Raw genomic sequence first — 16,034 nt, forward strand, 5'->3', positions numbered from 1 at the left:
GTGAGCGCATGTGTGTGTGTGCATGTTTGTGTGTCTGTGTTTATCCCTGAACATCACTCGACAACCGATGCTGGTGTGTTTATGTCCCCGTAACCTAGCTATTCGGCAAAAGAGACTGATAGAAGAAGTACTAAGCTTCCAAAGAATAAGTCTTGGTGTTGATTTGCTGAACTAAAAGGCAGTGCTCCAGCATTGCCACAGTCAAATGACTGAAATGTGTAAAAGAGTACTGTAGTGTCACATAGACAATGCCTCAGAGTAAGATCGAATAGCGAATGTCTCTGTTCACAAGTTTGTCTAATTTGGGCTGACCCGAGGCTGAACAATAACCAACAGCCATTTCTATAAGAAACATTCTTGGTAATAATAATTAAATATATAATTTTAAGAAACAGAGACATAAGATTTATTTGAAATACCTTGGTCAATTGGTAAACTCCGGCGCTGCCTGGCATGAGCAGCAGCCAGTGTGTCAACTAAAAGATCTTCTTTGTCAAGATCATCAAAGGCAAACTTCAATTCTTTCACCTGTAACAAAAGAATCATCATCATTATCATCATCATTTAACATCAGTTTTCTATGCTTGTAGGGGCTGGATGGTTCGATGGGGCTCAAGAACCACGGTCTGCTTTAACATGGGGTCCATGGTTGGATGCCCTTTCTAATGCAAACCACTTAAAAAAAAAGGTACAAGGTGTCTTTTGTGTAGTAGTGGCACTACTGAGATTACAGAGTAACTTGTAAGACTAGACAAGACCTCTCTACAGAGGTTGGGAAGAGGCATTAAGAGAGTTGGCTTTATGCCAGGTGATTGAGGGACAGGAAGAGGTGTCTTGCTGTTGGGGAGATACAGTAAGACAGTTTTCTCTTTATTATAGGCATGTAACCTGAATATAGAACGGACATTACAATTACATACAAACAATACAAAATTTGGAGTACAAGTCCCCCAAGCTCGCAGTTTCATCTTACAGTTCTTTATACATTTTGTAATACAGTTTGTAATTGTTCTATTTATTTATCAGTTATATATTCAATTATGTCCTCCATCCCAATCACATTGGTCAGATTATCATAGCGAATATATATCTGACTTATTTTAATCTTTTCTTTAAATGTCTCTACTAATTTTTCCATTTTTTCTTTTTCCACTAACACCACTCTAACTCTTGGTTTGGAAGAGAAGGAGGATGGAGATGAAAATGTGTTAGAACATACCTTGACATTACAGGAAGGTGCATAAGAAGTGGCATGGGTGGGTAATTATATTAGTGAGAGCATGAGAAGCAAGTAGCAGATGGATAGAGGGAGAGATGCAGTGAGTGGTGAATACAGGTGGAGGCAAGGTCAATCATGAATATCTTTTGGAGAGGAAGCTGGAAGAAGTAGGTATGGCTCAAGGAGATAAGAGATGGCAGTAAAATGATGGCAGTGGTGTGTGTGAGATGCACAGTGCCAGGAGAAAAGTAGTCTTTCAAACATGTAACTTGAGATCTAATAAGGGTTACTTTTAAATAATCAAAATTTCACTAAAATCTAAAACTATGGAAGCCTTACATTATGTCCAATGAATTTAATTAACCCATCAGTTTCTGGTCAGTTCAGCAGTTTGCTTTTTTAATTATCTCGCTTCTTTTGATTGAACAAAATGCAGTAGAAAAGTACCAAGAATCTTCTTGTCACATTGACTTAGGTTTGATATTATACACATCTCCTTTGTCATTCCTTTATTGCTGGTATGCTTTTTTGTGAAAGTCTAATAGAACCAAAACATTAGACAATGCTGTTTCCCATACTTACTAAGATTATTAACATAATATTAGACACTGACCTAATATTGCCTTCTCCACACTTCATAAATATTTGTAATCAGATTTTTGATATTTACTGTATTAAACATGGTTGCACTAACTTTAAAATTTTTTTTCTATGGATGGCACATCCAAAGTAATTTATTCTCTAAAATACAAACTAATTGTTCATGTGTGCAAAACTGGTGTACAATATTGCACATCTGCTTAGTCATTCTCCCATTACTATTTCACTGAAGAAACGTATCCACATGTTACCCATACTTGCCAAAATGATTAAAATAATATTTAGTCATTGAGCCAATATTATCTTTTCCTCATCATATAATTATTTTTAATTAGGCTCCTTATGCTAATTACATGAAGTACTTTAACATTAAATTAATTAAAAGTACAACAAAAGTGAGAGTATTATAAGATCTGAGCTCGTATGATTTCAGTGTTTAATCTAAAGATATGATATAAACTCATAAATCTATATTCTGACAAGTCACTTCCTTACCCATTAAAATGTTTCCCAAAAACTGGGAAAAAATGTTGGGGATAGTGTATTAGTTGTAGATGGTACGAAGAAAAAATGTCTAAGTAAAACAATAATTTTTTTTTTTTTTTATTTAAAAAAGGTTTCTTTTTGAATAGACCTTCTATTATTACAATGGACAGGTATACTTTCTATACATCAAATTCTACTCACAAGTTATTGGTTTATGAGATGTTTTGGCACAGCTGTTTTGGTGATGCTTATTTGGCATTGCTTATTTGATGCTGACTTATTTGACATCAAACATTTTAATGCTTCTCTTTGTTCTTTCCCTCTTTATGTGAATGAGGAGAGATAAAGTGTTCATGTCATATCATGTTCATTTAATAAATTGTAATCTCTTTCTCATACACTTTTTCTATATGTATGTGTATATTACTCTGTGTGTGTGGGCATTTTCCTCCACTACCAAAAAGTATTGTTGCCAAAACTGACTGGATATCCGATCAGCTGCACCAAATCACCTAATTCTGTTAGTTATTGGCAAACTTGAGGTTATGGAAGAAGACATTTACCAAAGGTGCTGCATAGACAGTAGAATTGAAACTAAAACTATACAACTGTATAACAAGCTTCTTAACTACACAATCACGCCTGCATCCACAACATAAAAAGTAATGTACCTTATATGTCAGACTAAAGTGTGGCGCAATGCATGTGACAAACAGATTGGTTTTAGTGCCAAAAACAAAATATACTGAGATGAATTAACAACTTACCTTTATGCCATCTGTGAGTTTAATATGTGAACTATGACCCAGGTACCGGACAGTCAGTTCAGCATAGTTGCAGGAGACTTTTTCCCGAGAGCTTATTTGTAGATCATAAAATCTAAGTATGGCTTCATAGAGCTTTTCTATAACCTTGTTAAATGTGAACTGGAAATAACAAAATATTAGACACACAAAACTAAATATATATGCAAAAATAATAATAAAAAAAAAATGAAAAGTACTATTCCTTTTCTATTGTGGTTAATTAAGTCCAACCTATAGTTTTACAGAAAAATCATTTTGAAATACAATAAATAGATTGAATAAGAAGTTATCACAACCAAATTATTCCAAAATACATTATTCCAATAAGATCATTTCAAGATTATGTATTTCAAAGGTGCATTTTAACATTTAAATCATTTCAAAATACATTATTAAACACTCCAAAGTAGATGATTAGTTTGTAATTACAAAAATGCATAGTTAAATATTTCAAATTACATAATTACAAATTGGTTTCACTTTTTACAAATGATATTCTTTGAAATGTACCCAGGTAGTTGCTTACTGCTCACCTTCATTTAATACATAGCAATGTCAAACTCTTCAACCCATGCCAGCAAGGAAAGTGGACAGATGATGATGATTACGATGATGATGTGTCTTGTGCGTGTATGTGTGCTAAGCCTGATTGTGCTTGTCTACATCATTATCTCTCTCTCTCTCTCTCTATATATATATATAGACTACACCTGATTTTCTCCCCTCCATACACATGCAAGCATGTATCTGACTCATACACTGTTCACTTTCCAGACATTTGTACATTATTGCATATGCTTTATACGCACTTTTGACAAGTTGTGGTGCACCTGAGCACTGTATACAATAATTTCATTATTATTTTTTATGTATATACACACACAAAGAGTACAAGATGTCTAGATAGAATTAAGTTTAAAATATTAAAAAGTGTAAAAAGGATCCTTTTTATAACAAGTAACAGATTTTGGAATCAGATTGATATTTTCATTAAAAGCCCCCTTTCCATAACATGCAAATGCACATGACTGTGTGTGTGTGTGTGCACGTGCATGTGCACACATATATACATGTATATCTGCACATAAACTTTTCACTGGCCACTGTGATAGAGAGGCACCAAAACAAAAGCACAAGGTCACTCTGAATAAATCCTTTCATATGGTCATACTGACCATCACCTGTGGTTTACAACAGCATCTGCTTGAAAAGTTTGTGACATGCAATTCACCAGCTTGTCTCTTCTTTCAAGAATGCACCCAGGACTATCTTTGAGAACAAGAGAAGATTGTAGTTGAATCATAAAACAGTGGCACCAAAAACTCAGAAAACCAAAGAAGAATTTCCCTAGTAACTACTGCAGCCAGGTTGACCTGCCCCCATATTAGCCCCATCAGCTATCAGCAAACCAGCATCTAATGTGAATAGCTCCCTTCATGAATCTTCATTTGTGAAGTGAAGCTGTGAAGAAGAAGTATGTACATAATTGTGCACATGTATGTAACCAGATGAAATGAAAGAAAGACATAAATATCAATACTTTCAATAGTAGCATTAGCACTATATATATACTCCATGCTCACTGTGCTGATTACTAGCATGCAGATACAGTATCAATTTAATCAGTAAAAATGTGTGTACTATGTCATAAAATACATGTACTATGCCATATAAATTGTGTGTACTATGCCATAAAATGTGTGTACTATGTCATAAATTGTGTGTACTATGTCATATAAAATGTGTGTACTATGCTATATAAAATGTGAAGAAGTATAGAGAGTACTCCACAGTCAAAAATGACTTAATTTAGTTCTAGAGTCTCAAGTGCACATGCACAGAGCTGAGAATATTCAGTTCCCATACAGTAGGCTTAAGAGAAGCCTTTTGACAATACTGACTTGCCATCTTCAGAATAAGTGGATGTGTTTGGAGGTTGGATTATTTATTTCTTCCTTGTTTTTATTTATGGGAATCTTTGGCAAATATATTTCTAATAACAAATTAACATGTTTCTAATGCATTTCTGTAACAATACACTGTCCAAGTATTTCAATTAATTTTTAAAATAATTGAAAATTTGGAGGGGTTTAGTAAAATAACCAAATTTCTTTGATATTATAATGATGCTTCAAACATAACTTCATAGAGAGTTCATACATAAAATTACAATAAATTTAAATATCAAAGCTATAAAATAGATGGGTTTGTATCATAACATTCAAGTTGGGATCGAAATGGTTAAATGCACACATGCACCCACCCCACCACATGTCGTATAGAAGCTCTGTTCTTTAATAGATGTAGATTTATCTCTGATCTCTGACCACTGCAGTGTGTTTCCTTTCATTTTCTTAATATCACTATTTAAGATAGCTGCAAACTGGTTGAGTCTATGTTTTTTAGTCAATAAAATATTGATTTCTAATACAGTTTCTGTTTGTAAGAAGTAATGATAAGATGTCTGTATACCATAGAATTTCTGAATGCATGGATTGAACTCAGAACCTCATGGTTATAAAAATAAAAATGATATACTTGGATATACACACAAATATTATCGAACATCCACTGATGGATAACCTTGTCTAAGGTCAGCTTTATAAAAACATAAAAAGGAAACATTTTCTGTTCTAAAACAAGAGGCTCTCTGATATAATGTCATCTTAGTACTTCAACCACTGCAAGTACAGCACTCTCTAATCCTATAAACTTGTCAGGCTGGTGACATTCAGAAGCCCTGTTATGGTTGCATGACATGCTAGAAATAGCAGCCAAATCTCTCTCTCATCATCATTTGTCTTTGGCCTACTTTTGAATTTTTTTACATTTGCCCATGGTCCACATGTATGTTATTTATCATCATATCTTACATTATAAGAGATTATCATATCTTATATAATAAAAATATCCCCACATATCTCTTCACCTACCATTTCCATCATTGGAGATATTTAGGTAAATAAAAATATGAAAGAAATTGTGGCAGAAAAGACTATCTAAAAAAAAAAAAGAAATCATCAATGTCCCATAAATACATTAAATTTGGAAATATTCACTTTTCCATGCTTGTATGGGTCAGAAGGAGTGTATTGAGGAAGATTTTCTGTGGTTAGATGCCCTTCCTGTTGGTAACTTCCACCCGTTTCCAAGTAAGGTAATATTTCCCTATGGCCAGGCATGTTTGCACAAAATATTGGAAATGAATGACATTCATTAGCGATATCAAGGCAATATCATTAGCGATATCAAGCGATATCAAGGCAAAGTCACACAAAATAATACACTCACTCACACACACACATCTAATTTAAACTTCTCACATTGACTCAAGGCAATAATGTTGTTGTTTAGGCCCAAGTCCACCCCTTAACAACCAAACCTGAAATAAGATAGATTGGTTGGTCAGAAATGTTTCCACTGTTGATATCCCATCTTGTCTTATTTTCAGACATAGTATATCTAGGACTACACTGACCTAATGTGCCATTTTTTACACACACACCAAAAGAAAGTTATGGTTCAAAAGTTATGATTCAAAAGAGATTTAGCTGCTTCTGTTAGCAAACTGAGTGATTAGATAGAAGCTCCCTCATTGAATCAAAACTAGACATTTGCAGCAGAAATGTAAAGTCAATTGACGAGACCCCAAGGAATTACATAAAGATAATTACACAAGCAACTAAAAGCCAATATTCTTGAAGAGATTGAATTCAGAGACAAAAGTAATTAATTTTAGGAAGATTTCACAGAAGAATTCTTGTAAGGAGTCAATTAAAAATGTCCAGGAAAGAGTGACTGTGAGAATTTAGGAGAGTTCACAGAAGTGTTGGTTTATCTTTTATTTGTTCCAGTTATTAGACTGTAACCATTCTGGAGCACTGCCATGAAGGGTTTAGTTGAACAAATTGATTGCAGTAATTGTGCCTGGTACTTATTCTATTAGTCTCTTTTGTCAAACTGCTAAGTTACAGAGACATAAACCAACACTGATCGTCAAGTGGTGGTGTGTGTACAAACACAGCACAAACACACACAAATCTATATAACAGGCTTCTGCACAGTTTCCATCTACCAAACTACCAAATCCACTCACAAGGCATTAGTCACCTGGGGCTATAATATTAGATTGTCTGGAAAGTTCCGAGCATTTTTAAGCTAAATTTTTTAATGCTTCATTGAACACTCCTGAAACATAACACGGGTAAGATTTTGGCGTTGCTTGAAGTGGTAGCACATCACCTCTTTGTTCCTGACTAAAAATAGATTTATCTTTCATTCCGGTTACCTTTTATTGACATTTGAAATGGAGAACCAAAAATTTCATATTTGCATTGTAATGCTTTTCTTGTTTTTTTTAAAAAGGGAAAATGTTGCAAAGACTTGCAAAAACATTTGTGAAGTTTACAGTGATGATGATGCTGTAGGTGAATCAACTGTTTGAAGGTGGTTTGCGAAATTTCAAGCTGGAGAGTTTAGCTTGGAAGATGACGGTCACAGTGGAAGACCTTCAAAATTGGAGGAAGATGCTTTGAGGCAAAAATCAAAGAAACCTCAAATATCATGACCAGAGAAGTCTAAAAGTATGGCTCATGTACACCTAGTGAAGCTAGGATACATTTCTCACTGTAATGTATGGGTCTCTCATAAACTCTCAGAAAAGAATTGCTTGCACTGGTATTCTGTTTGTGATATGCTTTTGAAATGGAATGAAACCATGCTTTTTTTGAAACTACTTGTGACTGGAAATGAAAAATGGATTGTGTATGCAAACATAGTGTGAAAAGTTTTGAAGTTTGCGTAAAGGTCCCTCAAAACAGCAGCCAAAAACAAATATCCATCCCACCAAACACAAAGCGTAGGCTTTGTGTTTGGTGGGATCATAAAGGCATTATTTATTATAAACCCATCCCACAAAACCAGACGATTAATTCTGATGTGTACTGTCATCAGCTGGCTAATTTGAACCAAAAAATCTCTAGCGAGACTATTTTGGTGTGGCGGCATAGCACAATCATGCTTAAATTGCCCAATAGATGGACAAAGGTCGTTAATAATAAATGGAAATTTTTCATTGAATAAAATTTATTTATTGGTCCATTTATTGGTCCATTGGTTTATTTCCCTTTTTGCTCAGAACTTTCCAGACTTAATAAATGACTCAAAACCGCATAGTTGCAAAGAGAGATTTCTGACCACACAGCTATGTCTTCACCTAAAGTAATAATTCAGGAAATTTCAGAGAAGGCTTGCTCTAAGAAGAAATTAAAGAGAGTATTGTTCTTCTGTGTTGTCTACAATAAATATGTTTAATACAAGGTTTCATATTTATTGAAGCAGATAAATATTCATTTAAATTGATTTCTGAACAATTGACAGATTTGACAAAGGCTTTGTCTGATACTTTACTGGTTTTTCTGTCATCCATTGTATGTTATGTAATAATAATAATAATAATCAGGAAACACCAAAATTGCAGAAATTCAAAAGATAGTGCTCATGGGAACTGCTCATATCCTACGCAAAATACTTTCTATGTAATCTCAGGTTTTAAAACAAACATAATTTTCGTATGGCTTTTTAGACATTCACTAATACAACACTAAGTATAAAACCAAATATATGGCACCCTAGGCACAACACCAACATGAACTTTCAACTTGTCTCTTGAGGTCTCTGGGTGAGACTTGGAGCCAGCTTGTGCAAATGTAAAGCAAAAATCAAACAGAATAATAATAATAATCCTTTCTACTATAGACAAAAGACCTGAAATTTTGTGAGAGGGGGTAAATCAATACATCGACACCAATACTTAACTAGTACTTATTTCATTGACCCCGAAAGGATGAAAGGCAAAGTCAACCTTGGCAGAATTTGAACTCAGAATGAAAAGACAGATGAAAGGGCACTAAGCATTTCACCTGGTGTGCTAACAAGTCTTCCAGCTCGCTGCCTTAATAACAATAATAATAATCCTTTCTGTTATAGACACAAGGCTTGAAATTTTGGGGGAGGGGAGGCAGTCAATTACATTGACTCATGTACTCAATGGGTACTTATTTTATCGACCCTGGAAAGATGAAAGGCAAAGTTAACTTAGGTGGAGTTTGACCTCAAAATGTAGAGCTAAGCATTTTGTCTGGCACCTCACCGCCTTAATAATAATAATCCTTTCTACTAAAGGCACAAGGCCTGAAATTTTAGGGGAGGAGACTAGTCGATTACATTAACCTCAGTGTTTCACTGGTACTTAATTTATCAATCCCAAAAGAATGAAAGGCAAAGTCAAATACAGCGGAATTGAACTCAGAACGTAGCGGCAGACGAAATACCTATTTCTTTACTACCCACATGGGGCTAAACACAGAGAGGACAAACAAGGACAGACAAATGGATTAAGCCGATTACATTAACCCCAGTACATAACTGGTGCTTAATTTATCGACCCCGAAAGGATGAATGGCAAAGTCGACCTCGGTGGAATTTGAACTCAGAACGCAGCGGCGGACGAAATACCGCAAAGCATTTCACCTGGCGCGCTAACGTTTCAGCCAGCTCGCAGCCTTAATAACAATAATCATCCTTTCTACTATAGGCACAAAGCCTGAAATTTATGGGCAGGGGATAAGTTGATCCCATTGACTCCAGCACTTGACTAGTACTTAATTTATCGACCCCAAAAGGATGAATGGCTAAGATGCTGTGTAGTGGGACTGAACCTGAAGCCATCTTATTGCAAAGGAAGCATCTTAACTACACAGCCATACCTGCACCTATATATAAAATACAAACATTTAAATGATACCTGAACCCATATTTTGCATGACAGCATGAATTTTATAAAATTCATGTTTTGGGGGATACAATATTTGTTTGCTGACAAGATTGTTATTAACATTTTAGATTGAAAACCGAATAGAAGAAAATGAAAGGAAATTTCACTGGAATTTCAAAACGAATACGATTCTGTTGGCAAATATAATTTAGTTAGATAACCAGATCAAACTCACCATTGAATAACCAGCTTTGAAGTACGATTGTAATTTTTAATAAACAGCAGGTGAACTTGATGGCTTCATTATTTAATAGATTACATTAATGCTAGGTGACCCAGGTCAAAGCCCAAATATTAATTTAAATTTTCATGCTAGCATTGTGCCTTGTATTTTTGATCAATCAAATTCAAGCATTCAATGACTGCTGTAAAATACTTTTAAAGAACAAGATGGTTTTCGCTTTTAGCTTGTGAGCTAGTCAATGAAAGTCTCAGATGCAAATTAACAGATAAGAAACAAGAAAACCACAAACAGATTGTGTATTGATAATAATGTAAGAAACACGCATAAATTAGCAAGGATGCTAGTGTGGTTAAGAAGTTCACTTTGCAACCAAATGGCTTTGGGTTCATTCCTCCTGTGTGGCTATAACCTCAGACTAATCAATGCCATGTGAGTGAAAATAGTAGACAGAAACTGAATGGAAATCCATCATTATATAGGCACAGGCGTGACTGTGTGGTAAGAAGCTTGTTCCCCTACCACATAGTTTTGGGTTCAGTCCCACTGCGTGGCACCTTCTACTATAGACTTGAGCTGATCAAAGCCTTGTGAGTGGATTTGGTAGAGAGAAACTGAAAGAAGCTGATTATTCAGTGGCGAGTAGACAGAAACTGAAAGAAGCCTGTCATATATAAATATATGTGTGTGTGTGTGTGTCTGTTTTTGCCCTCACTCATCACTTGACAACCGATGTTGGTGTGTTTATGTCCCTGTAACTTAGTGGTTCGGCAAAAGAGACCGATAGAATAAGTACTAGGCTTACTAAGAATAAGTCCTGGAGTCAATTTGTTCGACTAAAGGCAGTGCTCAGGCATGGCTGCAGTCAAATGACTGAAGCAAGTAAAAGAGTATATACATATATCAGGCTGAGTAAAAAGTAAGTGACGTTTAGAAACATGAAATTCATCACAATATATTTCAACAACGTGGAAGTTTTATTCATCAAAGTAAAGACCATTACAATCAACACATTTCTGCCAATGAGTTACATGTTTGTTTAATCCGGTAGCATAAAAATCTGGAGTTCTGGAGCTGATGAACTCTTTGAACGCACTTTCAGCATCGGTTTGATTTTTGAACTCCTCCTCTCGCGGGAAACCATCAAGGTGATTGAAAAAGTGTAGTCGGTAGGAGAAAGGTCTGAGGAATAAGCTAGGTGGGGAAGAACTTTGTAGCCAAGTTCCCTCAACTTCTGGAGCATCATTAGTGAAATGTGTAGTCAAGCATTGTTATGAAGAATAACTGGTCCTCTTTTGTTGACCAGTCTGGGATGGAGGAGGAGCAGTTTTTTGTTCATTTTGGTAATTTCATGGCAATATGTTTCTGCAGTAATGGTTTTTCTGGGTTTTAAGAATTTATAGTGGATGAATCCAGCAGTACACCACCAAACAGTCACTATAACCACCTTTTTGAAGAGCTCGGGGTTTGGGAAGGTTTTCGGTGCTTCATTTTGGTCCAATCACTGTAAAGAACATTTTTTTATTATTGTACAGAATCCACTTTCCATCAAAAGTTACAATATGGTTGAGAAATGATCCAGTCTGGTTACAAAGAAGAACCGAGCAAATTTCATACCTGTGCATTTTCTAATTTTCATTCAAATCATGTGGTACCCATTTGTCAAGCTTTTTTGATTTTCTGATTGCATGCAAATGACTGCAAACAGTTTTCTGGCTAACTTTGAAGTTCTTTTGTCTGTTCAAGTGGTTTTACATGGATCTTTGTCAATGATGGTCTTTAATTGACTGTCATCGATGACAGATAGGCGTCCACTATGCTCATGATCTTCAAGGTGCACATTGTCACTGCAAAATCATTGAAACTATTTTCGAGCTGACCACTTACTGGTCATTTCCTCACCAAATGTTTCATTGATATCGCGAGCAGTTTCAGCTGCTTTATGTCCCTTTTTGAAGCTGAATAGCAAAATTGCTCCAATATCACAGTTTGACAGTTCCGTTTCAGATGATTGTAACAATGGTGAAAAAAATATCAATGTTAATTTATTGATGCATTTGGGCAAATCTATGTCTGTATTATCAGATAATTTCAAAAATATGTTTAAAAAAAGATCAAAACTCTACAAAAATCCGGTACAGATTCTTTTTGGTTCAAAATGTTGCTTACTTTTTACTCAATATGTATGTATATATATATATATATATATATATATATATATATATATATATAATATATCGAAGTGTGTGTCATTGTGTCTGTCCTCCCATCACCATTTGACAACTGTGTTGGTGTATTTACATTCCTGTAACTTAGCAGTTTGGTAAAAGAGACTAATAGTAGGCTGAAAAATAAGCCCTAGGGTTGATTTGTTCAACTAAAGCTCTTCAAGGCACTGCTCCAGTCAAATGACTGAAACAAGTAAAAGAATATATTATATCAATACACACACCATCATCATCATCATCATTTTAATGTTCACTTTTCTTTTTCATACTTGGATGGAATTTGTTGAGTTAGATTTTTCTATAGCTGGATGCTCTTCTTGTCACTAACCCTTACCTGCTTCCAAGTAAGATAGTATTTCCCCAGGACCAGACATGGAAGATTGGAAATGGAGGGCACTGCTTGAATGTTTCAGTAGGATTTGAATTTTGACCATAAAGTGATGGAATGAATTCTGCATTTTTTCTTGATGCTGTAACAATTCTGCCACGAAACATTCTGACTGGCATGCTAACAATTCTGCTAATAATAATAATAATAATAATAATGATGAGGAGGATGAGGGTGATGATGATGATGAGTCAATAAGAGAGCTGCTGTACAGTTGTTTGATCTATTATATAGCAGTTACATAACCCTCAAATTATGTTTCATCTTTAAAAGCCAAACAAAAAAAATAATCCCAGAACTACATTAGATGGCAGCATTAGATAATGCGATCCTACAGAGTATTTTGAGATTTAGCCACCAATGAAATAAATAATTTTCTACCTGTTGTTAAATGGCAAAGAATTGAGAGAAAGTAATATGAAAACACAATGGAAAACTTACTGTCAGGATAAATGGCTGTGAGTCACGCATATATTTCACTGCTAGATCAAGTCCCATGGAAAGACGGCTGGAAATTTTAGGATGGATTTGGTTCAATAAAACAACAAAGCACTCTGAAAAAGAGGAACTTTCAGATGTAGAAAACCTCTAAAACATATATCAACATAAATACATACATACATAAACCATCTATTTCTCCCCATCCTTACACACACACACACACACATTATATATATACTTTTACTTGTTTCAGTCATTTGACTGCAGCCATGCTGGAGCATCACCTTGAAGGGTTTTTAATCAAGCAAACTGAACCCAGGGTTTATCTTTTTTAAGCCTAGTACTTATTCTATTGGTCGCTTTTGGTGAACCACTAAGTTATGGGGACATAATCACACCAACACTGGTTGTCGAGAAGTGATGGTAGGGAGAACACAGACACAAAGACACACACACACACACACAGATATATACATATATATGACAGGCTTCTTTCAGACACTTGCCCAAGGTGCAATGCAGTGGGACTGAACACAGAACTATGTGGTTGAGAAGCAAGCTTCAAACTAAGTCCTAAGTAGATGACAATGCCCTTCATTCCTCTTTTATCTTCCTCACCCATATGCACATTCATACCCACATGTGTGGGTATGGATACCCACACATGTATTTACATGTATGTGTGTGTGTGGATGATGCAAGTATGGGTACAATGTTTGCTTTGTTAACATATGATTTTGAGTTCTATCTCACAGTGCAGTCCCTTGGTACAGTGTCTTCTACTGTGATTTCAAACCAACCAATGCTTTACAAATGAGATTGGAACAGAACCTTTTATAAGAAGCCTGTCGTACATATGTATATATATCTGTGTGTGTTTCCAGTCCTCATTTTGCATGAAAAAAGTTGAACTATTCATGGTTATTTTGTTGACAAAAATTTTGCTGTATTTTCTAAGATATGCAGTATAAAAAATTCCTTACTTGAGAAACAGCTATGGGTTAGTGACAGAAAGGGAATCTAACTGTAAAACAGGGACTCAATAGTATGCCTTCCTCCAACCCATGCTAATACAGAAAAACAAATCTTAAATGAACAAGCAAACACACACACACACACACACATACACTCTCTCTCTCTCTCTAGATTATGAATGCAGATTTTCCTTGTACTACCAAACTATCATGTTTCTGAAAAACTAGCAAAATAATTCCATAATGGGAAACATTTCTTATGGCTTACTGACTCCCATGTTAGATGGGTATGCATGGATATACACATACAGCTTGCTCTGTCGGGCACTCCCCGCCTTATTGGTTGTTGATATTGGATTACAATAACCTGGGTATTTCCCATAATCACCACTTCCTCTTGTTGTTCTCAACAGTATTGATCTGACCAATGATAGTCCAAGTTCTTTTGGCCCTCACTGTAGCATTATTTCCCCTCCGTTTTCCATACAAGCAGTAGTCTTGAATATATTATGTAGTCCGAGGTATATAATGTAGTCCTAGATATTCTATGTCTTAAAAAAAATATGGGATAAGCAAAATTTGAAAGCTCTGGTTAATTAGTCTGATTGAATCTCACCTGGGCTGAGCAGCAACAAACATGCATATATACATGCTCAGGAAGGGCATCCAGCAGTAGAAACTCTGCCAGATCAAAATTGGAGCCTGGTGCAGCCATCTGGTTCACCAGCCCTCAGTCAAAATCGTCCAACCCATGCTAGCATGGAAAGCGGACGTTAAACGATGATGATGATCACTGGGAAGTGAGTATGACCTAGTAGTATGTATTATAAATAGTTATGTGTTTATATAGTTGTGAGCAAACATAGAAATCCTCTAGATTCTCTCAGGTTTGACCAAGTGGAACATCATGGATGTGACAGATGAAAGAGGAAGGACTGTATCAGTGCTTGACTGCTACTCATTCCACTTGAATAAATTAGAGTAACATTAAAAAAAAAAGAAATGCCATAGTCAAGGACACACCAGATTGCTTGGCCCAGGAATTGAACCCATGACCTTAAGGTTATGAACCCATCATACTAACCCACTAGGCTACATGCCTTCATATATATACATACTGACAAATGAATTTTCTTGCATTACCTGAATTTTGTACAAATCTACAATCAAAATTTGATAAATGTTTGAAGCATCCAACCCCTGGCCCACTCTCAATAGTACACTGCAAAAGGAGGGGCCTTGTTAACAGTTCTTTTCTGAATAGAACAAGTTCTTGAGAGGAGTCCATTCGATAAATTCTGTTTGGAAAAAGAAAAGAAAAGACTTAAATATGAATAAAGTCAAAAACAATAAAATGCAAATGAACAACTCAAATATTAATTTTGTTAGTTTAAGGAGGAGATAAAGTGGTGCACATGGCTATTTTGGAGATCTCTTAGATAAGGTATAGAATGGACAATTACATGTTTGTGAAGAGAGAATCATAATCCTACAGTTAGGTCTTCCCAACTCTATGATTTCGAGTTCAACCCGACTTGATACCGGGGAATATCATAACCTTCTTTAGCCCAATGTCTCGTGGTTGAAGTTTGATGGCTGGAGACTATGCAGAAATCAATTGTGTGTGTGTTGTGTGTGTGTGTTTTGCATGTATCTATTTTTGCCTCTCAAGGAACTACAGGGAATCGAGGCCACAAAGTTTCATGCCAAAGTTGTTTAATCATTATAGCATTTTCGCTAACATCAGTAACATGAATTCTCTGTGTTATATATTGAGAGCTATTTCTCTCATTTGCAAATCCAAACTTTACATATCACACACACATATACATATATATTCGTATTTCAAAAAGTGCCCTGGAAAGAGAATCATGTT

The 16,034-nt window shown here is 35.4% G+C and overlaps 1 protein-coding gene across 1 annotated transcript; it reads right to left on the reverse strand.

The window, feature by feature from the left end:
- Positions 1 to 369: 369 nt before the first annotated feature.
- Positions 370 to 15,474, reverse strand: LOC115227130. Its single transcript, XM_029798048.2, has 4 exons — positions 15,302 to 15,474; positions 13,185 to 13,297; positions 3,073 to 3,231; positions 370 to 528 (listed from the first exon to the last, which is right to left on the reverse strand). Exons 1-4 carry the CDS (start codon positions 15,444 to 15,446, stop codon positions 385 to 387), a joined length of 561 nt encoding a protein of 186 aa, XP_029653908.2. The 5' UTR covers positions 15,447 to 15,474; the 3' UTR covers positions 370 to 384.
- Between the last annotated feature and the right edge of the window lie 560 nt (positions 15,475 to 16,034).

Source organism: Octopus sinensis, unplaced genomic scaffold (genome assembly GCF_006345805.1).
Source record: "Octopus sinensis unplaced genomic scaffold, ASM634580v1 Contig02008, whole genome shotgun sequence".
Classification (NCBI taxonomy): domain Eukaryota; kingdom Metazoa; phylum Mollusca; class Cephalopoda; order Octopoda; family Octopodidae; genus Octopus; species Octopus sinensis.